Source organism: Protopterus annectens, chromosome 2.part1 (assembly GCF_019279795.1).
Source record: "Protopterus annectens isolate FY-2018-M chromosome 2.part1, PAN1.0, whole genome shotgun sequence".
In the NCBI taxonomy this organism is placed as follows: Eukaryota; Metazoa; Chordata; order Ceratodontiformes; family Protopteridae; genus Protopterus; species Protopterus annectens.
Window position 1 is genome coordinate 1,443,840,369 of NC_056729.1, and position 24,986 is coordinate 1,443,865,354.

The window sequence follows — 24,986 nt, forward strand, 5'->3', positions numbered from 1 at the left end:
ACTGATGGCAGCAAAAACCCAGTTATCTGCAAGACAAACTCTGCAGGGCTTTGGGCTTCATGGCATCCTGCATCCTACTGATTCCATATGCAAGACTGCATATGAGGAAACTTCATTAGTACCTAAAAGGTTTATGGAGTCAACATGGTCAGTCTGGAAACAATGATTTCTCTCATTCCCTGTCTACAACATGAGTTTCTATGGTGGGCAAAGGCATGTCACCAAAACATGGGATGGGCCTTCACTCTACCCCCTGCCAGCCATACCTTAACAACAGACGCATCAGATTATGCATGGGGGGCCCACCTGGTGGGAAGATGCATTCAGGGCATATGGACCCCAAAACAATGCATCTGCATATCAACCAAAAAGAGATGCTAGCTGTTCAAAATTCCCCGAAAGCCTTCAAGGACTTACTTCATCCAGGACAACTGCTGATAAAGACTGACAACACCATGGTTATGTGGTATATAAACAAGCAGGGGGGCACGCACTCATACCCCCTTTGCAGATTAGCCATGGCACTGTGGGACACAGCTTTGACTTACAAATGCATCTTCAAGCTCAATTCTTGCCAGGAAAACAAAATACTCTGGCAGACGATTTAAGCAGAAACCTTATGGACCCTCACAAGTGGAAACTAGATCCACAAGTAAGCATGATAACAAAGAAATGGGGAAGCCCGGACATAGATTTATTTGCCTCTTCTCAAAATTATCAATTGAAAAGATTCTGCATGAGGAATTATCACAGACAAGCATGGAAAGTGGACGCGCCCTGTCCTTCAGTTGCAAAAACCTATCAGTTTACGCCTTTCCTCCTCTGCCTCTTCTTCCCAGGGTCCTACTAAAAGTCAAACAAGAGAAACCAAAGATGATACTAATTGCCCCGGACTGGCCCCGCCAATACTGGTACCCAATCCTAAGGAACTTGTCTCAATACCCAGCTTGGACCTTACCTCAAAGACCTCAACTACTGTCCCAGCAAAATAATCAGATCCTGCACAGTCCACTCCAAACACTGAACCTGGCAGCATGGCTGATTATGTAGTTATGTAAACAACACCTCTCCGTATAGCTGTGATGGATGTCATTTTGGAAGCCAGAAGGCCTAGTACTAGAAAATCTTATGCTGATAAATGGAAGAGATTCTGTGCTTGGAATCAAGCAGAAGGAACTGATACAGCAGAACCAAATATTCCTCAGATATTACAATACTTGACAAAGGCCTATCTTTCTCATCAATAAAAATTCATGCCTCTGCCATTTCGGCTCATTACAATACAGAGCCACCAATCTTTTCTCATCCTTTACTAAAGCAGTATCTTAGAGGAGCCAAAAATGTAAGGCCTCCCAGAAGATCACCAATACCTGTATGGGACTTCAATTATGTGTTGGAAAAGCTCACCCTGCCTCCATTTGAACCAGCTGCTACTGCGGATGTGAAGTTCTTGTCATGGAAAACAGCTCTGCTCCTAGCAATTACTTCAGCAAGAAGAGTCTCAGAGCTACAGATCCTTATGGCTGTTGGAGCCTTTTATCATGTTTTACCCAGACAGGGCGTCTCTGAGGACCAGTCCTTCATTTATGCCTAAGGTGGTTTCCATTGTGGCTCTTAACCAAACTATTCATCTGCCAACCTTTTATCCAAATCCGCAGAACAAGGGGGAGAGAATTCTGCATTCCTTGGACATACACAGACAGCTAAGATTCTACTTGAGCAGTACTAAAGCTCTAAGAAAAACTGAGCAATTACTAGTGACATATGCTGCAGGATCAGAAGGAAAGGCTATTTCAAAGCAGACTATTTCAAAGTGGATAAGCCACTGCATTCGTTTCTGCTACTTGCACCATAACAAACCTGTGCCCAAGGGCATTAGGTCTCATTCCACCAGAGCTGCAGCTACATCTGCAGCCTTTCTCAGAGGGGTACCAACCAAAGACATTCTAGAGGCTGCTACTTGGAGTTCTGTTCACACCTTTACAAAGCATTATCATTTGCCTCTCTACTCTTAAGTCCAGGGCAGGCTTTGCCACTGCAGTTCTGCAGGGTCTTATAGCTGTACCTAATGCTGTTTAGCTCCAGCCTCCCATCCATAGCTTTGGGATTATACCTATATGTAATGACTGCAACAGTGAAACACGAAGAACATAGTACAATTGTGTACACTTACCATAAATGTAGATGTTCGAGTCTATTCACTGTTGCAGTCCAGGTTACCCACCCGCCATTCCCCCTTTCATTCTGGAGTTTATCTTTCCTTCTCTCTCTCTACAACCTATGTGGTGTATTTGCTTGTAGATGAAGGTAAAGTTTGTATTGACGCATGCATACATATATATATATATATATATATATATATATATATATATTTTATTTTATTTTTTTTTTTTGCTACCTTTTTGGGGGGCACCTGACATCTGGGGCAAGAAAAACTAAAGAAAATGGCGTCGGCTGCTTGTTTTATAACCTTGACGACCTGACGTCATGGAAGAGGAGACAGCAACTGACGCAGGACCCAAGACTTTGGAATTCAGGCCGGCTGAGGGCAACCTGCCAGCAGATTACCCAAATGTAATGACTGCAACAGTGAATACACTCGAATATCTACATTTATAGACTGTACTTTGCTTCCTATGCTAGGCAGAGATGCGTAGTTGGCAACACTAGATTTAAAAGAAGCATAACTGCACATCCCAATCAGGGAATCTTGCAGAAGATACCTACGCTTCAAAGCAGGCTACACGCACTCTGACTTCTCTGCACTGCCTTTTGGCTCATCTACTGCTCCCAGTGTATTCACAAAGTGCCTAGCTCCAGTTATTGCATTTTGCAGGCAAAGGAATATTCAAATATACCCATACCTGGATGATTGTCTAATTCAGGCAGAAAGCTAGGACATACTTTTGAATCATCTGGCTTTTGTATAAAGGGTTCTAACTTGTCTGGGGTACACCATAAATAAAAAGAAATCACACCTGGTACCCTGTCAACAAATTATATTCCTGGGTGCAAGCTTGAATACAACTTCCCAGATGGCTTTCCTCACGCCAGAGAAACAAATCCATTTAACAACCTACTTCAAACAAGTGGCTACAAAAACCCTGCTATCTGCAAGACAAATACTGCAAGCCTTGGGGTTCATGGCCTCATGCATTCTTCTAATTTCATATGCAAGACTGCATATGAGAAAACTACAGTGGTATCTAAAAACCCTTTGGTGTCAACATTCTCAGGACCTAGAAGCAATGATTCCTATCATACCTTGCCTATGCAGAGAGTTCCTTTGGTGGGCAGATGCCTGCCACCAAAACAAGGGACTACCTTTCAAACCATCCCCTGCCGCCCAAACCCTAACAGACTCCTCAGGCTATGCACGGGGGGCACACCTGGCAGGAAAGTGCAATCAGGGCAAATGGAACCCAAGTCAAATGCACCTACATATCAATCAAAAAGAAATGTTAGCTGTACAGAATGCTCTGACAGCCTTCAAGGACCACATTCTTCCAGGGCAACTAATGATAAAGAAGGACAACACCACTGTTATGTGGTACATAAACAAGCAGGGGGGTACACATTCTTACCCCCTCTGCAGACTAGCCATGGCATTGTGGAACACAGCCTTAAGCTACCACGTGCACCTACAAGTTCAATTCCTGCCAGGAAAATTAAATACGCTGGCAGATGGACTAAGAAACCTCATGGACCCACACAAGTGGAAACTGGAACCAAGGATTTTCAACATGTTGACAAGCAAATGGGGGAGGCCAGATATAGACCTGTTCTGCCTTTCCCCAGAACTACCAACTCCCCACAAACAAGCCTGGAAAGTGGATGCTCTGTCCTTCAGCTGGAAAAACCTATCAGTCTATGCCTTCCCCCCTCTGCCTCTGCTTTCCAAAGTACTACTGAAAACCAAACAGGACAAACCAAGGATGATTTTGATTGCTCCAGACTGGCCACGCCAACACTGGTACCCCCTCCTGCGCAGTGTGTCACGGTTAACCCCATGGCACTTGCCTCAGACTCCTTCCCTGTTGTCTCAGCAGGAGAACCAGATTCTGCACCTGCAGCTTCTAACACTGACCCTAGCAGCCTGGCTAATTACCTAATCTCTCCTGTACCATCTCTCAGTAAACCTGTGACAAATATCATTTTGAGAGGCAAGGAGGCCTAGTACTAGAAAATCTTATGCTGAAAAATGGAAAATATTCTGTGCCTGGAAACCAGTTTCAAGGGATGAGCACAACAGCACCCAATTTACCTCAGATTTTACAATACTTAACTGAGATGGTTCACAAGGGCCTGTCTTTTTCCTCCATCAAAATTCACACCTCAGCCATTTCAGCTCATTATAACACAGTACCTCCCCTCTTCTCTCATTCACTGCTCAAGCAGTTCCTCACAGGGGCAAAAAATATGAGACAACCCAGGAGAGCTCCAACCCCAACTTGGGACCTTAACTTTGTTTTGGAGAAACTCACTCTACTCCCTTTCGAGCCAGCTGCTACTGCAGACTTAAAATTTATTTCTTGGAAAACAGCTTTCCTTTTAGCAATCCCTTCAGTAAGAAGGGTATCTGAATTACAGGCCCTTATGGCAGTGGAGCCTTTCATCATCTTTCATGCGGACAGGGTGTCCCTCAGAACCAGTCCATCACTCATGTCCAAGGTGGTATCCAGTCTGGCTCTTAATCAGTCCATTCATTTGTCAACCTTCTTTCCCAATCCACAGAACAAAGGGGAATGGATACTGCATTCCTTAGATGTGCACAGACAACTTAGATTCTACTTGGACAGGACTAAACCTCAGAGGAAATCTGAACAACTGCTGGTTACATTCGCTGCAGAGGCAGATGGGACGGCTATTTCAAAGCAAACCATTTCTAAATGGATAGGCCATTGCATTCATTTCTGCTATAAGCGCCATGGAAAACCTAACCCACAGGGGATCAGACCTCACTCCACCAGGGCTGCATCTATCTCTACAGCCTTTCTCAGAGGAGTCCCTACCAGGGACATCCTAGAAACTGCTACCCGGTGTTCTGTACATACTTTCACCAAGCAGTATCATTTGCCAATTTTCTATAAATCCAGAGCTGGCTTTTTTCTCTAAATCCAGAGCTGGCTTTGCCACTGCAATCTTGCAGGGCCTTATAGCTGTCCTAATGCTGTCTGAATTCCTCCTCCCAACCATAGCTTTGGGAATCTATCCAAATGTAATGACTGCAACAGTGAAACACGAAGAACAAGAAGTTATATACTCACCATAATGTTCGATGTATGTAGTCCATCTCACCTCACATTCTTACCCGTTGGTTCAGAGCCGAATGTCTGCTCCAACTTGGCCATACTTTTTTTTAGCTGAAAGTCTTTCTATTGGCTGTGCTAAAATGGTATCCCATGCAGCACTGCTCTCTATACCCAGATCTAATTTGCTGCGAGCACCAGCACTCATTCTCCATGCATAACATCTAAGGAAAGGAAAAGCAAACCAAGAATGAAGGGAGCTCTGAAACCAGACCTAACCTCCAGATTCTCCAGGACGGGGGAAGGAGGGGGGGTAAGTAAGAATGTGAGGCGAGATGGACTACATACATCAAATGTTATGGTGAGTACATAACTTCTTGATGTTATGTAGTCCAGTCTCGCCTATATTCTTACCCGTGGGACAGCGTCCCCAGCACCTAAATCCTGGGAGGCTCAGTGGAAAATACTCCTGAGCACTGTGGAACCGAAGGAAGACCTGCCCCTAGATACCACATCTAACTTGTAATGAGTAACAAAGGTGTGAGGAGATGTCCAAGTAGCTGCAGCACAAATATCATCCATATACAATCTGGCCTGAAAAGCTGTAGATGTAAATACAGACAGAGTAGAGTGAGCCTTCACCCGGAACGGTAAATCTTTTCCCCCTGAGGTATAAATGAAAGAAATACAACTGGAAATCCACCTGGACAATGTGACTTTGGAAACAGGAGACCCAATTCTGTTTTCCGAAAATGAAACAAATAACTGATCAGATTTTCTGAGGTATTTCGTTCTGTGCAAATAAAAACGTAATTGTCTGTGCACATCCAATTGATGAAATTTGAATTCTGCCTTGTTTGAGAACTGGGGAAAAAACACTGGCAATTCAATAGATTGATTAAGGTTACTGACTGACGCTACTTTGGGAAGAAAGGAGGGGTTCGGTCTGAGAGAAACCCTGTCCTTATGAAAAATCCAATAAGGGGGCTTAATTGATAAAGCTTGAAGCTCCGAAATGCGTCTGGCTGACGTGATGGCTACCAAAAAGACAGTCTTCCAAGTTAAGAATTTTAAATCGCAAGTGGCTGCAGGCTCAAAGGGGGGTGAAGTAAGACCCTGTAGAACAAAGTTTAAGTCCCAAGGCATAACAGGTTCTGATACCGGAGGACGAAGTAACAAAGTGCCCTTCAGGAAAGCCTTACAGAGTCTATGTGCCATCAGACTAGGTTCGTCTGCGACATGAAAGGTAGAAATCGTCGCCAATTGGACTTTAATGATTGTGGCTGCCGAACCCTGGTTAAAGAGCATAGACAAGAACTCCAATACAGACGAAATTGGAGCTGTGTAAGGGTCAATCTTTTTGGCATGCGCCCAGATTGAAAACCTCTTCCATTTGCTGTAATAAATCTTCCTGGTCGAGGGCTTATGAGAGAAAGATAAAATATGAACCACCTCCGGCGAAAATTGATGAAGCCTAACTAATGACGGAAGTGGAGTAGCCAGGCTGCCAACCGGAGGGTCCAAAGAGAAGGATGGAGCTGCCCTGACATGTGCGTCAGTAATTCTGGTTGTGGGTCTAGAATCCAAGGGAGCATCCATGAGATAGGGATGGAGAAAGGGGAACCAAATTTGACAAGGCCATTGTGGGGCAATCAGAATCATTTTGCTTCGCAAGTATTGCGCTTTCTGAATAACCTTTGACAGCAAGGGGACCGGAGGGAAGGCATATAGTAGACCGGAGGGCCAATCGTGGACTGGAGCCTCCCTGGGTGACCCCCTGAGGGTGGATCAGTGTGAAGTAGCTGCTGCATTTGGCATTGAGGGGGCTGGCAAAAAGGTTGCAGCAAGGCTGACCCCACCTGCGGAAGATCTGTTCCGCAACTTGACAGTTCAGGGACCACTCGTAAGGCATCAGAATAGCTCTGCTTAGCCTGTCTGCGCTCACATTGGACTTCCCCGGAATGTGCGTTGCCACCAGAAAACGTTGGGAAGACACTGCCCACTGCCACACTCGCATGGCCTCTCTGCACAGAGGATAAGACTGGTTCCTCCCTGCTTGTTCAGATACCACACCACTGACGCATTGTCTGAGTGGATTGCAATAGTCCTGAGAGGAAGAAAACTCTGAAGTGCTTGCAACATTAGTAGCACAGCTCTCATCTCCAGGACATTGATATGCAGATGCATCTCATGCTCTTGCCACGTGCCTTGGACTGTCCTGCCCAGATAATGTCCCCTCACCCCATCTGGGAGGCATCCGTGGCAACCGGGGGCACAGGAACGAATGGCTTTCCCACATTGAGATTGTCTGTGCAAAGCCACCAACTGAGATCCTGTTTGCACCTGTCTGTGAGTAGAATAGGGTGAGAAAGTGGAAGACGTTGAAGAGACCACTGGGCGAAGAGTAGCCACTGAAGGAGCCTCATATGTAACCTTGCCAGAGGGACTAACATAATCATAGCAGCCATTGTCCCCAACAATTGGAGGACCCATCTTGCCTTAACTCTTCTCAGAGGGAGCAAGGCGTAAACCTGTTGTTGCAGGACTCTGATAGTTTCCTGTGGTAGAAACACCCACATGAGGACGGTGTCTAATTCGGCGCCTATAAAAGTGACACACTGCGAGGGCAACAAGGCAGATTTTTCCCAGTTCACTGTGATGCCCAACTGCTGACATAGGTTGATAGTAGCATCCCTGGTCTGAAGTAGTAGATGCTTGGTGGTGGCAGTAAGGAGCCAGTCGTCCAGATATGGAAACACTTGGAATCCCTGACATCTCAAGTGAGCAGTCACCACTGCCATGCATTTGGTAAACACCCTGGGGGCTGTGGTTAGACCAAAGGGCAGGGCTCGAAACTGAAAGTGACTGGCTCCCAGCCGGAAGCGTAGGTGACTTCTGGATGCCCTGTCCATCTTTGTGGTAGTAAGCATTCTTGAGGTTGATGGAGCACATCCACATTTCTTTTCCCAACAATGGGAGAATAGACTGCAGTGTGACCATTCGGAATTTGGACTTTTGCACATGGGTGTTCAGTTGGCTGAGATCCAATATGGGTCTCAGGTCCCCTGTCCTTTTCGGCACCAAAAAGAATCTGGAGTAAGTCCCTAATCCGATCTGGTCTGAGGGGACATGTTGGAAGGCTCCTTTTTCTAGCAGCTTTGAAACTTCTGAAGCTGCGCAATCCCTTTGACTGGGTGGAACGTCCAGGATTTTCTTGATTGGAGGGGGATTTGACGAGAAGAGAATGACATATCCTCCGGAAATTATTCATAGAACCCATTGGTCCTGGGTGATATCTTGCCAGGCCTCCGGGTATAATGAGATTCGACCCCCAACTGGCTCCGGAAATGCACAGTCCGGCCTCCCATCAGGAGTGGTGGTAGGGAGAACCACGAAAGGAATTGCGGTCTCCCGAGTTGCGAGGGCCTCCCCTGCCCCTAGGGTAGCATCTCCCTGAATAACCACCCCCTCCCCTGCCTCTGGAGGGGGGCTCACCTTGTGCACCGGAAAAAATCTCTGATTTCTTGAACCACATTTTGCCACCCCTCTGGGCCTTGGGATAAGGCCTAGAGGGAAGGGAAAAATGGACTCCTATGGCAGACAGAGTTTTTCCCTCCTGCTCACACCTAGTGAGTGTGTCTTTCAACTTGGTTCCGAACAAAGAGGAACCATCAAATGGGCCGTCGGTGAATGAAGAATTGAAGGCCTCCGCGAAATGACAAAGGCGCATCTAGGCCTGCCTCCTAAGAGCAACTCCTGAACTTGCTGCCCTACTCGCTCCCTCGGCTGCGTAGGAGATTAGCCTCATGGAGGAGTTTGCAATAGAATTGAGGGTAGACATCTGAGCGTTGACTGTCTGGGCCACCGCCTCAGAAACTTTACCCGTGAGAGTATCTCCAAGCTCCTTGAGGAGATCTCTCTGGATTCGTGTAAAGTGTGATAAGTAATTCAGTGACCGTAAGGTAAAGGTCGCTGAAGAAAACATACGCTTCCTGTACTGGTTGGTCCATAGTCCTAGACTCCTTTTTAGGGGGATGGATGGTGGAAGAAGTCTCAGCTAATTCCTTCTGGGTGGCAGCTGCCACCACCATGGCATCCACAGGGACTCCCTTGGATAGAAATTCCTTATCAGGAGGAGCAGACAAAAATTTATTGGGTCTCCTGGGGACTGGTTCCACAGAGTCAGGGGTTTCCCACACCCTTTGACAAACCAAATCCAGAAGCTCGTCGAAGGATGGAGATAACCAGGAAGCAGAGGACTGAGCACCAAAGGCCTTCAGGAAGACTGACTCCTCCTCGGAGGGGGTTTTGGATGGCCAGTCACCTCTTTGCTTCAAAATCTCTAGGATGTCAGAGAAAGAAACATCCTCAGAGGATGACTTAGGGGACCCCTCCGATTCCTCGAGGTTGGTGTCTGATGTGAGAGACTCATCCTGGGAATCCATGTGCTTCCTCTTTCATGTTTTCTTTCTGGGTGGCTCCTCAGGCAAAAACTCTGAGGGGCCCTCAGAAATATGGGGACCACTTGTGGGGGTACCCTGAGGCCTTGGGGCTCCACTGTCCAGAGACAAATGGCGATCAGAGACCCGCACCGGTGTTGTAGGGGACAGAATGACAGACCCGAATGATGCTGCTGATGACCTGGCCAGCGTGCTCCACATGGCCTCGAAGGCTGGTCCTTTTGGATCAGAAGAATGACCAGCCTCTAAAGCCATGACAGGAGTCAGGCTTCCCCGTGCTGAAGCGCAGAGAGGGAGACTAGGAGCCGAGAGATGTCCCGAAGCCTCTCCCTCGGGTCCGACTGAAGAATCCTGAGTCCTAAACCCCGTGGACAGCTCCGACAGGGTCGGAGCTGATGTCGGAACCGATAAGCCAGGAGGGGCTGTCGGAACTGACCTAGGGACATCACACGGAGCCAAGCACTCCGGCTCCGAAAGCTGAGATGTGCTCAGAGGAGGAAGTATTGATGCAGGTTGAGGGACCGGCTCTGGAGCTGACTGGGTCGGAGCCGAGAACAATTTTGCCAGTACCGGTGACTGAAGAAGTCTCTGCACCACTCTATCAACGTCCACATCTGATAAGGTCCTGGAAGATTTGGAGGATAGAGAAGGAGATAGAGACCTCCTCTCTGAAGAGGACCTGCGAGGAGGGGATACTGGCCTAATGCTAGGCGATCGGCTCCGAACAGGTTCCAAGAAGATTGGAGCCGAAACAGGTTTCATAACCACTGACACTTCCTGCGGCCCCGAGGACAATGGAGCTGAGGATGTTGATGCAGACTTTGCTATTTTCTCCGGTGGCTCCAAGGAGACTGATGGAGCCAGAGATTGCGTTTTTGCTTTTGAAGAGTTAGCCTTAGAGCTGGAAGCACTCTCCAGACCCACCTCGAAGGAGGGTTTCAGAAGTCCCTTCAAAATCAATTTGTTCTTCCTTTCCTGAAGAACACGCGGACTAAAGGTATAACAGAAACTGCACGATTCCTGGAGATGAATCGCTCCCAGACAGTACACACAGAGTGTCCATCAGTAATGGACATTTTGTAACTGCACTTAGAGCACTTCTTGAAGCCCGAGGGCTTATGCTCCTTAGTATCTTTAGACATAGTTAACCAACAAGTAATTAAATGAAAAATCAACCAACGGTCAAACAGTCACAAGGCGGGAACAAGCCAACAACAGACAGAACACCACAAAGATCTCCAAGTCAAACCATCCTCAGACACAAATACAAGGGGGGAGGACTAATTCCTCTAATTTAAATGGTTTTAGTCCATGGGAAACTTTCAGCACACAAGGAAAACAAGGGGACAGACTAGGTCCTCTAACTGAAACGGGCCTAAGCCCATTGGAAACAGCTAGTGGGATACCACAGAATAAACAATCAAGAAAAACACAACTTTTCCATAATACAGACAAGAACACACACAATAGCTATTAAAATAGCTTTTTTGCAGAAAACTTCTCTGATATAAGAAAAAAAAGGGCACTTAGCCACAGCCAAGAGTGAGACCACGTCCGAGCTACACGAGTGGCAAACAAGGTCTGGGGATAGAGAGCAGTGCAGCATGGGATACCATCTTAGCCCAGCCAATAGAAAGACTTTGAGCTAAAAAAGTATGGCCTAGTTGGAGCCGACATTCAACTCCGAACCCACGGGTAAGAATGTAGGCGAGATTGGACTACATAACATCATAGTACAGTTGTGCACACTTACCATAAATGTAGATGTTCGAGTGTATTCACTGTTGCAGTCCTGGTTACCCTCCCTCCAGCCCCTTAACTTCTTTTGGCTACACCTCTACTTTCCTTTACTATGTTTAAAAGCTTTTTGGTGTATTTGCTTTTTTGTTGGAGGTATATCATTGTATTTTTATTTTTAATTGCTCCCCATTAGGGGGGCACTTGACATCTGGGGCAAGAAAAACTGATGTAATGGCGTCGGCTGCATGTTTTATACCCCTGACGTCATGGAAGAAGGGACAGCAACTGACGCAGGACCCAAGACTTTGTTAATCAGGCTGACTGAGGGCTACCTGCAAGCAGATTACCCAAATGTAATGACTGCAGCGGTGAATACACTCGAACATCTACAGTTATAGTAAGTGTACACAACTGTACTTGGTGTATATGCAAAAGATGATTACAACTCACCACTGCGTTCAGTGGCAGAAAGATTGAAAAGGAGATGCCCCACTGCTAATACCAAGATGTTGTCATGGGGAAGGGCATTTAGATAAGAGTCATCAGAGTCAAATGGTAAATTTGAGAAGTTATGGTTTATCAGTATGAACTTGGGCAAAAGCTGTGGCAAGAGGTCTGAATTAAGAGGTGGTAGTTGAGAATTTCACTTTTTTGACAAGAAGGTTTGCAAACAATTTATTATAATTTTACTTCAGCTTGAATTTTGTAATTTCAGACAGGAATAGTGAGCAAGATAAGGAATCGGGTGGTTTAGATTTACAAAAGTTGCCTTATTGTGCATATTGTCATCTGTTTTTTTGAAAGATGAATGCTAAAGGAATGGTAAAAAGTGCTAGAAGGGTAACATGATTAGGCCTAAGACTTTGTCCATTATCACAGAGTAGAATTTTGAAGGCTGTTACGACCAGGTCTGAAACCATGCTGCTTATTGCAAAGTTGGGCCACAATCATTAACTAGATTAAGCAGTAGAGCATGCCTTCACTAGGAGTGCTGGCTGCTTTCGCTGCAGAGAAAAAAAAATCGCTGAAATCCAAGTATATAAAAAGCATAATTGAGATATGATCCTTGTACGTTAGCAGTTGAAAAATTTTGCTCACTTAATTGGGTGTTGTACAAAGCAGTGCCACTGAATATCTGATGTTACCGTTCTAGAGTTTTTAATCATAAATATTAAATGGGGGGAAAAATGTTTTTTGTCTTTAGTTTGGAATCATTAGAGCCTGCATTAAACCATCAAATCACTTGGTACCAACCTTTTTGATGCTGTCAGTATGAGACTGCAAACCATATGTCAAGTAGAAATAGAAGACATCTAAAAATAAATGCCAGTTTATGTGAATGTTAAGAGTTTAGCAGTTTTACGGAGGTAGTATGGATGACTAATTTTACTTTGTGATTCATGTGAATGATCTCTCTTTTTCTCTCTCTCTCCTCCCTCCATTTCTGATTTCAGCTTCCATAAACAGTGAAGGAGCCAGTGAAGCTGCTTCATCCTCTGGAGTCTCCACTCTTGAATCCGTGAATTCAGCTCCTGATTCTACAGGACATGACATCATAACTGAACAACCACGGTCCCAGCATACCTTGCAGTCTGCTGACTCTGTTGATCTAAGTAGCTCTGATCTGACCAGTGCAGCTGAAGGAGAGGATGAGGAAATGTTAAGCCAGAGCTCCAGCCAGATTAGCACTGTTCCATCAGATACCATTATGGACCTAAATGATAGGACTACTCAGGCATCCTCACCAGCCAGTGATAGCTCCCAGACCACCACCGAGGGTCCAGATTCGGCTGTAACTCCATCAGACAGTTCTGAAATTGTAAGTTTGCATCAGGCTCATGGGGAATCCCAGTCTTCAACTGAGGGCCCTGATATGTCTCAGAGTTCCTCCATGGAGGGCCCAGACTTGGATACATCCACATTCTTCTCTTCCTCCTGTACTTCCTCGGCCACTAGCCATGAAAAGGTCAGCAGCTCATGAATGAAGCTGAGAGCTTGACCTCATTTTAACACTTTCACTGCTGCCCTTTGAAGCTTTAAGCATTATTTTTTGAGTAATGATTAAATTGCATGAGCTTTTGCTATTATCACCAAACTGTATAGTTAAGCACCACAATATAGTGCAAAAAGGATTCCTATAAAATGTTGTCTGACTGATTTGGCTCTCATTAACAGAAAATAAAACTTACTAAAAGTGTTGAAATTTAGTGCCCAGCAATTGTAAAAGTACTGAGATTAAAATAATGAGCTTACTTTTTTTTTTTTTTTTTTTTTTTTTTTAGGGGGGACATTTTTCTGTTGTGACATTTGTAGTAAGCGGTACTGGCTGTAATATAATTGTTCAGTGTCTTGATGCACTGCAACTGTTTACTTGCTGTCTCATACTCAGAATGTAATATTTTGCATCACAAATGCTGGTAATAATAGCACATTTCATTGCACTGTTCTTCATGTGTCATTTCTGCATGTTTTGAATGTGTTGCATGTTTTGGCTTTTGTAAACATTCAGGATGACAGTACCTAAAGGGCCAGTGAAAGTGTTAAATGGTGAACTAATTAGTCATAGAGCTCATGTAGTGAGGAAATAGAAACTGTTTGCCCCATGAATAATCGTACTGTTGTACATCTGCACTTATTTTTGCATCTTTATTTTGCTTGCAAATTATGTGATTTACCTTGGTTCTATATCTGATAACAATCCTACCTTCCTCCTGCTTTGCTGGTCATTTACCATGCTTGTGTTGCCTTTTACAATTTCTGACTCTGTGCCATTTTGTCTGGATTCATAATGCATTGTACAAGCATGAATTGTGTGGATGCATGCCAAATGTGCCAGATATGTGGTGTATTGCATTTTAATTGTCCTGCTCTGTAAATTTAATTGCGCATTGTGGTGTCAGTAGTGGGGATGTGAACTTTGACATTGTTTTAGACATTGTTTTAAATTTGGACATACTGATCAGAATGTCCATCTATACATGGATAAATTTCACTACTTGTTAATAGAACCATTCCAGACAATGTCATGCCACACAGTTTGTTGGTGGATTATTTTCATTTTTTTTCTCTCTTGCTGACAACATATTTAATACTGAATGTTTATTTACCATTACTAATAAATTAAAATTTAGCTGTGAGCTGGATTGCAGGTAATTTCACAACGGTCAGTTTTTCACTGTGCTATACTTAATAGCTTTACCATCCTGTTAGCATATTTCCTCTTAATGGTTAGAAGTTTATTGTTACTCTCTGATGTTTTTGAAGTCTACTACAGTGAAATTCTTTCTTACTGCTTGGGCACTGGATTTTTGTCATTCTTGTTACTGTTGCTTGTCTAAAATGGTTGCATGAATATTGGTGAAATCAACTGGAACAGGTACAGCAGCATTTTCCTTTACTGGTCTGTGTTGTTCCCACAGCCTTAAATTCTAAGTTCTGTAGTCTGTCTATGGACTTCAGTTGACAGCATACTAGACAAGCTCATTTTTTGTTACGGACTTGGTTGTAGAATTTCTTTTAGAACTCCTGTGTGCTGAAAATTTCTGTAGGTTATTTATGGTGCTTCATAAACTTTGATTTTCCAACATAGCATTAGTGAGAGTATTTTGTGAATTTGTAAATACTTGGTTATTGCCTGTACTGTAGTGATGTGATACACAACCTTGAACAGGTGGTAATTAGCTGCCAGTGATGAATAATAAACAAGGCCCTTTTTCCAGATGTCACTTTTCTAATGTTGTCATTATTTCACTTAATGGCAAGTGGCAGTAACATGGCATGTAGTGTTTGAGTGACAATGATGACTTGAGTGCATTATTTTTGGTCTGTCGTATTTACCAAAAATGTATGTAGGGTACCTTTTCATTGCTTTGTCATAATTGACTATGTAGCATCAGTCTTTCAGCCTACAGTTTGTTTTTATATAGTAAGCTATAGATGTTTAATTTTATCTTTATCTGTTTTGATGAGGCATTTGAAGCCTGTTGTAATTGGTACCTCATTTCATTATGTAGATACTGGACTCCATTACTTCATCTACTTGTGTCGAGTGCATGTTGCTTTCAACCATTTCTTTTCACAGTGTTGTCTAATCTTATTTCATGCTCATATGTGCATTAAAGCTTCTTATTTTGCAGTTGTCTGGAAATTGCTATCTGGTACTGTGGCACACTGATGCCAATTCATTTGTGGAGTATGTTGTGGATATCACTTGATCTGTAGCATATTTAGTCTTTTAGGTCTTGTATTTGTCCTCTTTTGTGATGTTTCTTGTTTTTTTTTTTTTATTACTCTCTGCATGATTGCTGGAATGTTCACTTCACAATTTAAAGTCTTGTCAGGTGAGAAAAATGATCTTGACAAGTCTTGATGCTTTCAGTTCATTGCAACTGTTGCTCAACACTTCTTTTGTTTGAGTTTTGGAAGACGATGGCTTTATTTGTTTATATTACCGATTTGCTCAGTCCCTTTGCATTTCTTAGCATATCAGATTAGTCATGGTAAGATTTTACTGTATTATTTAAGGTCCTAGACACATAGTTGACAGAAATGCTTCTTTGTTAAGGCCTTAAATGCTAACTTACCTGAGCAGTATATCGGTACTACTATCAGCTTCCAGTGCTTTATTTCCTTTCATCCCTAATTTATTGCAGTCTTGTTTTTTCCCCTTAGGTTAACTGGGTGAAGAGTACTAAATAAATATGGATCAAATTCAAGGCATTCTCAATCATCAGGTATCTTCATACAATCCTGTTACCTGGTGACTTGAGACTTGCTAATACGGTTTGCAGTCAGCCTTCCTTGGGAGGTTTACTCCTTTTTTCTGTCAGTCGTCGCATCATAGTTAGGGTGCACATAAACTGAAAGATGGCCCTTCTTCCCAACAGCTTGTTCCTGTTAACTCTAAAAAAGGCACAAATGTCAATATTATGGAAAACCTGATTATGCCAAAGTTGAAGGGAGAGGACCTACAGGAAACAGAGCATAAAAGTGTGCTGCTGCTGTTGAGCCTTGATGCAGAGATAGTATTCGATATTCAAATGGGGTTTTGTGAGTTGGGCACTGGTAGCATTTGCATACCATGACAGCATAATAAGATTGTTAAGGATTTTACATGAAGGGTCAGAGGCAAGAATTAAGATGGAAGGGTTCCTGTCTGACAAGTTTGCATAGAGTAACCAGGCTGGGATATCCTCTTTCCTGACAGTTGTTTGCTTTATATTTGTAGCCATTAGCAAAGTAAGGGGTTCACCAGTTCAAGGATATAACTGCTATGGTACTCAAGAAGTCTTAGTTTTGTTTAAAGATTATATTATTTTATACTGGATATATCTAGAAAAGGGTGGCTCAATGTTGTGGAACATTTTGAGATGTTTAAAATATTTATGGGATGTAAAATAAATGGGGATAAAGCAAAGGCTGTGCCAATACACAGATGTCTGTATTGTGTTGTTTTTGTAATTCATCTCTGTAAAAACAGATGTCTCTTTGTATTGCACCTTGAACTACTGTAAGGATTGTATTCATTTCAGGTTATTGTATTGAACACTGTACTTTTTGCAATATTTTGAATTTAAATGTGGAGCCTTTTTCTCCAGGCCTCCACTGAAAATGGACAACTTGCTCGGTTAGACTTCCCCGGTAAACAAATGTCAAATAAAATGTACCCATGTATGAATTGGTTCAGCAATATGCATACTTATGGATACATAATAAAAAGTAAGTATTTAGGTGTATGGCTTAAAAAGGATTCTGCAGTGGCAGCAAATGATATGTGGGAAGAAACTAAACAAAAGATAAAAAAAAATCAGAAACTGGAAACTTGTGGTAATGGATCTGGATAGTAAGACAAAAGCAGTTGATGTTTGCAGTCCCCTTAGTCTTGTATATATAGGTCAGGTATATTTTTTATTACCTACAGTTGAACTTGTGGTTGATTAATTGAGACATGAAATAATGTATTGGTTTGTGGAAGGGGAGTCAAGAATTAAGTGGGATAAGCTGATTCAGACCATAGGATAAGGCGGATTAAGGATATCTGATTTGAAGGGGTACTGTAGACCTACACAGTTAAGTCTAATAGGTATAATTCAAGCAGGAGGTAATACATTAAAGTGGAAAAGAAAAATGATGGGGGAGAGAGAGATAGAGTAGGATTTTGAAAGCAGTTCGTTTAAGGAGAGTAACTGTAAAGAATGCATTCTGCTGCTTTGTAATATTCTAAAAATCAGCCTAGTACAGGTATAGAGAAATGAGATTTTACCAGCAGGTATGTCTGGAAATAAGGTTATAGGAGAACAGGCAAAAGGGGTGTGGAGGAAATTAGCAAAAGAACCAAGTTATTGGGAGCAACTAATATGGGAGAGAACGAGAGTGGGTTGAGGTTAAGCAAACATTTAGATTGCAAGTTAGAAACTACCTTTCCTTTCATGTATTGATAAGAGTGTAGACAAAGAGAAAAAGGACAGAGGAATGCTAACTGAAAGACCCGCTCTGGTACAGCTTAGTTGAGTCTACAACAGAAATTACTTTTAAAGAATGGATAATTAGTAAGGCATGTAAAATATTATGTGATAATGATAAAAATAAATCGGAGAAGGTTGTAAAATAGAATGTTGGGAAAAGAGGATGGAAAAGCAGTTTGCACAGGAACAATGAGAAAAAATTGTAAGGCTTCTAAGTATCCAACAAAGTCCAGAACGACTTAGGATTTTGTATGGAAGTGATTTTGTATGGAAGTGATTGCGTAGATGTTCTTCGTGTTTCACTGTTGCAGTCATTACATTTGGGTAATCTGCTGGCAGGTTGCCCTCAGTCGGCCAGAATATCAAAGTCTTGGGTCCTGCGTTGGCTGCTGTCTCCTCTTCCATGATGTCAGGTCGTCAGGGGTATAAAACAGGCAGCCGACACCATTTTCTTTAGTCTTTCTTGCCTCGCGGTGCCCGAAGCAGAAGCAGTTTGCAATTGCCGGCCGGCCGACTCCTGAAATTTTCGAATTCGAGTTTCAGAACCGAAGTCTTCAATTAAAGCTAAGTACCCCGTTGGGGAAACTTTTTCTTGCTCCATACCGATGTCAGTAAAAGTTAACAATTGCATTACTTGTGGGAAGAATACCTCATAAGGATTTTCATTTGTACTGTATTCCTTGCCTAGGCCCAGATCATAACATGCCTTGCTGTCAGTTTTGTGCTAGATTTAACCAACGCACTATTAAGCGTCAGTATATCTTTGCTTTAAAATATTTTGGAAACGGATTTAACTACCCTGAAATGTCATCAGATAGCAATCCGACTACCGGAGTTCACAAAAAACGCAAAGAAAAGGACAGACAGACCGTCGAGGTCCAAAACCGACGACGAAGCTTCTCTTAAGCCAGTCGCTGGTTCGCCGGTACTCAGTGAGGCTCTTTTGTAGCCCCTAATACCCGCTACTTTCGAGTCGCAGACCTCTACCAAGACCCATGTGGAGTCCGGCACACCACGAGATTCTCAAAGTATTGTACCCATGGATGTCTCTCCCTTGGATGGTCCAGAGCCGCTGAGCAGGCACCGGCTTCTGAGGGTGTCTTCAGGCCTCAGCATTTCTATATAAAACCAACACCAGCTTCAAAAACAAAGACAAAAGCAACTTCTAAGGCTAAAAAACCGAAGCATGAGCCACGTGCTCCGACCTCTATGCCCAAAAAGCAGATGATCGAAATGGATGAAGACTTAATTACCTTGATGAAGGGTTCCCAACCCCCTCCTTCCCCCGATAAGAGGCCTAGGCAAGACACTGATTATGAATCTTCAGATCAGTTTTCTTTTTCTTCTGATTCCTGTTTTGATCAGGAATTTTCTATACCAACTTATGAGGATTCAGATACAGGGGAATCTGTCCCATCTGCATCTCCTCCTGAAGATTATTCCTTTGGAGAAACCTTGCATACTTTGAGGGAACATTTTCATTGGGAGTCAAGAGTTCTCAGAATCAAAATAGGCTTGGGGATTTCCTTCTTCTTCCTCAGCATAGGCCTTTGGCCATACCTCCTGTATTAGACATTGTTGATGATGTGTTTTCGGAATGAAGCATGACTCCAGATTCTCTACCTCTGGCTCCTAGCAAGCCAGACAAGATACTACAGGGTTCCTGACTCACACAAAAAACTTTTATTCAAAAACCCTGCTGCTGACCCTGAAACTATCTCACAGGGTCCCAAAGGTGTAAAGGCCTCAACAGCTAAGAATCCTACACCCTCTTATAGAGATTCCAGGGCGCTGGATAGATGGGGAAAGAAGATTTATACTTCTATAACCTTGGCAATTAGGGCCTTAAACTGCCAGTTTCATATGCTTAAATATCAACAGCATGTTATGGGATTATTGAAACAGAAAATTATGTTGATTTCTGAATGTGTGGAAAATAAAGAATTACAGGAATTATTGCATGCAGCAGAACAGGTTGGAAAGCATACTTTGCAATGTGGTTTTGATTCCTTGGAGGCCTTCTGCAGGGCCGCAGTTACTGGATCTTTGATTAGAAGGCATGCCTGGCTCAAGGAGCAAAATTTGCCTGATCATGTTAAAGCTAAATTGTTGGATGCACCTTTACAGCATGATACCCTGTTTGGTAATAAGGCAGAAGAGATTTTAAAGAAAATGGAAGACAAAGCTAAGTCTATGCAAACTGTAAAAGACTTCTTACAAGTGCAGCCACTAAGATTCAGTAGACACTGGCCTACAAAAAATTGGCCCTTTCCTGTCTCCGACAGAGCTTCACGGGGCAAATCCAGGCACTCAAAAGGCTCTAGATACCAATCACAGGATTCTTACAGGGCAAAGCAATGGGGTGCCTCTACCTCCAAATGTGGAGGAAATAAAGCACAACCCTACAGTAAACAGTCTCAATGACTTCCCTCTGCCATCACCAAGCACTTATCTTTTGGCAGCCCCCTTAGGCGGAAAACTAGCACTGCATCATAATTGGCAGTTAATAACCAAGGACAAGTGGGTATTAAACATAGTATCCCAGGGATACAGATTTAATTTCCATACCTTGCCAATTCCAAACGGTTGGCCAGATCTGCCACAAAATCAATGGGCAGAGGCACATAAACCAGTTACATCCCTCATGGATATAGGGGCTATTCAGCCAGTACCAGAACAGAAAAAAGAACAAGGGTTTTACTCAAGACTGTTCTTGGTACCCAGAAAAGACAATGCTCTGGTGCCCAGTACTGGATTTATCAATTTTGAACACATTGTTGGACATACCAAAATTCAAAATGCTAACTTTGCAGCAGCTTCTGCCCATGCTGGGCAAGAACGCTTGGCTAGTGACTCTAGACTTGAGGCATACCTGCATATCCCAATAAGGGAATCATGCAGAAGATACCTCTGCTTCAAGGCTGGTTTTATGCATTACCAATTCTCTGCACTGCCCTTTGGCTTATCTACTGTGCCTAGGGTCTTTACAAAGTGCCTGGCACCAGTAATTACATTTTGCAGACAAGTATACAAATCTATCCTTACTTGGACGACTGTCTCATTCAAGCAGAGAACAAGGACATTCTTCAACATCTGGCATTTGTAAAAAGGCTTCTAACATGCCTAGGGTACACAGTAAACGAAAATAAATCACAACTGGTACCCTCTACATTCCTGGGTGCAAGCTTGAATACAACTGCCCAGATGGCTTACCTTACGCCAGACAAACAAAGGCAACTGACTATTTACTTCAAACAGATGGCAACAAAAACCCAGTTATCTGCAAGACAAATTCTGCAGGCTTTGGGGTTCATGGCATCCTGCATTTTGCTGATTCCGTATGCAAGACTGCATATGACTAAACTACAGTGGTACCTAAAAAGCTTATGGAGTCAACGTTGTCACAGTCTGGAAACAATTATTCCTCTCATTCCCTGCCTACAACAGGAGTTTCTTTGGTTGACAGAGACATGTCACCAGAACATGGGACGGTCTTTCACTCTACCCCCTGCCAACCAAACCCTAACTACAGACGCATCAGACTATGCTTGGGGGGCCCACCTGGCAGGGAGATGCATTCAGGGCATATAGAGCCCAAAACAAATGCATCTGCATATCAACCAGAAAGAGATGTTAGCTGTTCAGAATGCCCTGACAGCTTTCAAGGACTTACTTCATCCAGGACAACTACTGATAAAGACAGACAACACCACGGTTATGTGATACATAAACAAGCGGGGGGGCACATATTCCTACCCCCTTTGCAGACTAGTCATGGCATTGTGGGACACAGCCCTGACTTACCAAGTACATCTTCAAGCTCAATTCCTGACAGGAAAACAAAATACTCTGGCAGACGACCTAAGCAGAAATCTTATGGACCCTCACGAGTGGAAACTGGGTCCACAAGTCTTCAGCATGATAACAAAGAAATGGGGAAGCCCAGACATCGACCTCTTTGCCTCTCCCCAGAATTATCAACTGGACAAATTCTGCACAAGGACTTATCACAGGCAAGCATGGAAAGTGGATGCCCTATCCTTGAGTTGGAAAAACCTATCAGTCTACGCCTTTCCTCCTCTGCCTCTTCTTCCCAAGGTCCTACTAAAGGTCAGACAGGAAAAACCAAAAATGATTCTGATTGCCCCGGACTGGCCTTGCCAGCACTGGTACCCAGTCCTAAGGAATATGTCTCAACTCCCTCCTTGGTACTTGCCTCAAATACCTCATCTACTGTCTCAGCAGAACAATCAAATTCTGCACAATCTGCTCCAAACTCTGAACCTGGCAGCATGGCTGATCATGTAGTTATTCAATCAACACCTCCTAGTAGATCTGTGATGGATGTCATTTTGGAAGCCAGAAGGTCTAGTACTAGAAATTCTTATGCTGATAAATGGAAGAGATTCTGTGCTTGGAACCAAGCACAAGGAATTCACACAGCAAAGCCAAATATTCCTCAGAATTTACAATACTTGACTGAGATGCTTGAAAAGGGCCTATCTTTTTCATCAATAAAAATCCATGCCTCTGCCATCTCGGCTCATTACAACACAGAGCCGCCCATCTTTTCTCATCCTCTGTTAAAACAGTATCTTAGAGGGGCCAAAAATTTAAGGCCTCCCAGAAGATCACCAATTCCTGCATGGGACCTCAATTTTGTGTTGGAAAAGCTCATCCTGCCTCCATTTGAACCAGCTGCTACTGCAGATATAACGTTTTTATCCTGGAAAACAGCTTTCCTTCTGGCAATCACTTCAGCAAGAATGGTTTCAGAACTACAGGCCCTCATGGCTGTGGAGCCTTTTATGATATTTTACCCAGACAGGGTGTCCCTCAGGACCAATCCTTCCTTTATGCCTAAGGTGGTATCCAGTGTGACTCTTAACCAAACTATTCACCTGCCAACCTTTTACCCAAATCCGCAGAACAAGGGGGAGTGGATTCTGCATTCCTTGGACGTACACAGACAACTAAGATTCTACTTAAACAGGACCAAATCTCTAAAAATAAGTCTGAACAGCTACTGGTGGCATTTGCTGAAGGATCAAAGGGAAAGGCTATTTCAAAGCAGACTATTTCAAAGTGGATAAGCCACTGCATTCGTTTCTGCTATTTGCATCATGGTAAACCGGTGCCCAAGGGCATTAGGTCACATTCCACCAGGGCTGCATCTACCTCAGCAGCTTTTCTCAGAGAGGTGCCAACCAAAGACATTCTAGAAGCTGCTACTTGGAGTTCTGTTCATACTTTTGCAAAGCATTATCATTTGCCTCTCTTTTCTAAGTCCAGGGCAGGCTTTGCCACTGCAGTTCTGCAGGGCCTTATAGCTGCTCCTATTGCTATTTAGTTCCAGCCTCCCATCTATAGCTTTGGGATTCTACCCAAATGTAATGACTGCAACAGTGAAACATGAAGAACATAGTACAGTTGTGTACACTTACCATAAATGTAAATGTTCGAGTGTATTCACTGTTGCAGTCCGGGTTACCCACCCGCCATCCCCCTTTATTCTACAGCTTCTTTTTCCTTCACTATATTCTACAGCCTTTGTGGTATATTTGCTTTTAGATAAAGGTAAAGTTTATGTTGTGACAATTGCATGTATATATAGTTTTATATATGTATATATATATATATATATATATATATATATATATATATATATGGGTTCACTTTATAACATCGAAATACTGAAATGTCGAATTTCAGTATCTCGAAGCTATAAAGTCGAATGTTTCAAATAGCGAACGTTCATAATCGCAAATTTGACGTATGTCGAAAATGTCGAATTCGCAGTTATGAAGTTGCGCTACGTAATGTCCGGGTTTGTGCTTTGCTGGTGCGCGGTGCTGTGTTTGGATGTAGGTGTTATGTCAGGTAAGTGAGTGTTTTGTAAGGGTTTTGAGTGGGAGTTAGAGTGTTTGTGAGGGATTGGAGAATGTGCGTGTGTGAGTGAGCTTTTGTGTTGTGTTTGTGCGATCTCAGAGTTAGTATATATAAGTAGGGGGGGGTGGGGGGTGCAGCCCCCCACATGGGGGGTGCAGGGGGGCTTGCTCCCCTGCTTATGTGTGTGTGAGTTGTATATGTGTGTTGTTTTTTTATGTTGTGATGTGGGTGTTGTGTTGTATGTTTAGTGTAGTGTGTGCGGTGTTTTCGGTTATGTGGTTTCGCGGTTTTTGTTTGTCGGTGTTTTGTGGATTTGGTTTTATAGTCTCGAGATACTGAAATTCGATATTTCAGCATTTCGAGGTTATAAAGTGAATCCATATATATATATATATATATATATATATATATATATATATATATATATATATATATATATATATATATAGAGAGAGAGAGAGAGAGAGAGAGATATATATATTTTTTTGCTCCCCATTTGGGGGGCACCTGACATCTGGGGCAAGAAAAACTAAAGAAAATGGAGTTGGCTGCCTGTTTTATACCCCTGACGACCTGACATCATGGAAGAGGAGACAGGACCCAAGACTTTGATATTCAGGCTGACTGAGGGAAACCTGCCAGCAGATTACCCTAATGTAATGACTGCAACAGTGAATACACTCGAACATCTACATTTATGGTAAGTGTACACAACTGTATTGTATTGTTATACCTCAAGCAGACATCAGAGCATTTTACCTTGGGTAAATGGCAAATGTGGTAGAGGTGTGATGGTGTGAGCAAGAACATTTTGAACATGTTTTTTGGAAATGTAACAAGTTTGAAGATTTTAAAAATTCCCTACAGAGTACTTTGACAGAAATGTTTGGGAGAATAAATGGCTGTAACTAAGGAAATGATTTTGAGCTCATATATAGGCTATGAATTAAGTAAACATAATAAGGATTTACTAAATTTAATGTTATTGGCTACCTAAAAATCAAGTACTAGAAAATGTAAATTAAACTGTAATCAAACTATTGAATATTGTAAATGTTGTAGAAGGATGGGAGGAGGAATCTTTAAAAAAGGTGAACTTGCAAAGTTGTTTGAAATTAATGGAAACTACGGGAAATATATGTAGATTAATCTTAAGGAGGAGGGGTAACCTATTCTGTCTTCAC

The 24,986-nt window shown here is 43.0% G+C and overlaps 1 protein-coding gene across 4 annotated transcripts in view; it reads left to right on the forward strand.

The window, feature by feature from the left end:
* The window catches only part of HTT (huntingtin), a 4,811,037-nt gene that overhangs the window by 936,999 nt on the left and 3,849,052 nt on the right, over positions 1-24,986 (forward strand). For 2 of the 4 annotated variants that reach the window (XM_044062924.1, XM_044062925.1), the window contains one exon: positions 12,904-13,415. In XM_044062924.1, the coding sequence (XP_043918859.1) occupies positions 12,904-13,415 (512 nt within the window). The remainder of the gene's footprint in view (positions 1-12,903; positions 13,416-24,986) is intronic. The other 2 variants (XM_044062926.1, XM_044062927.1) reach the window with 1 other exon arrangement.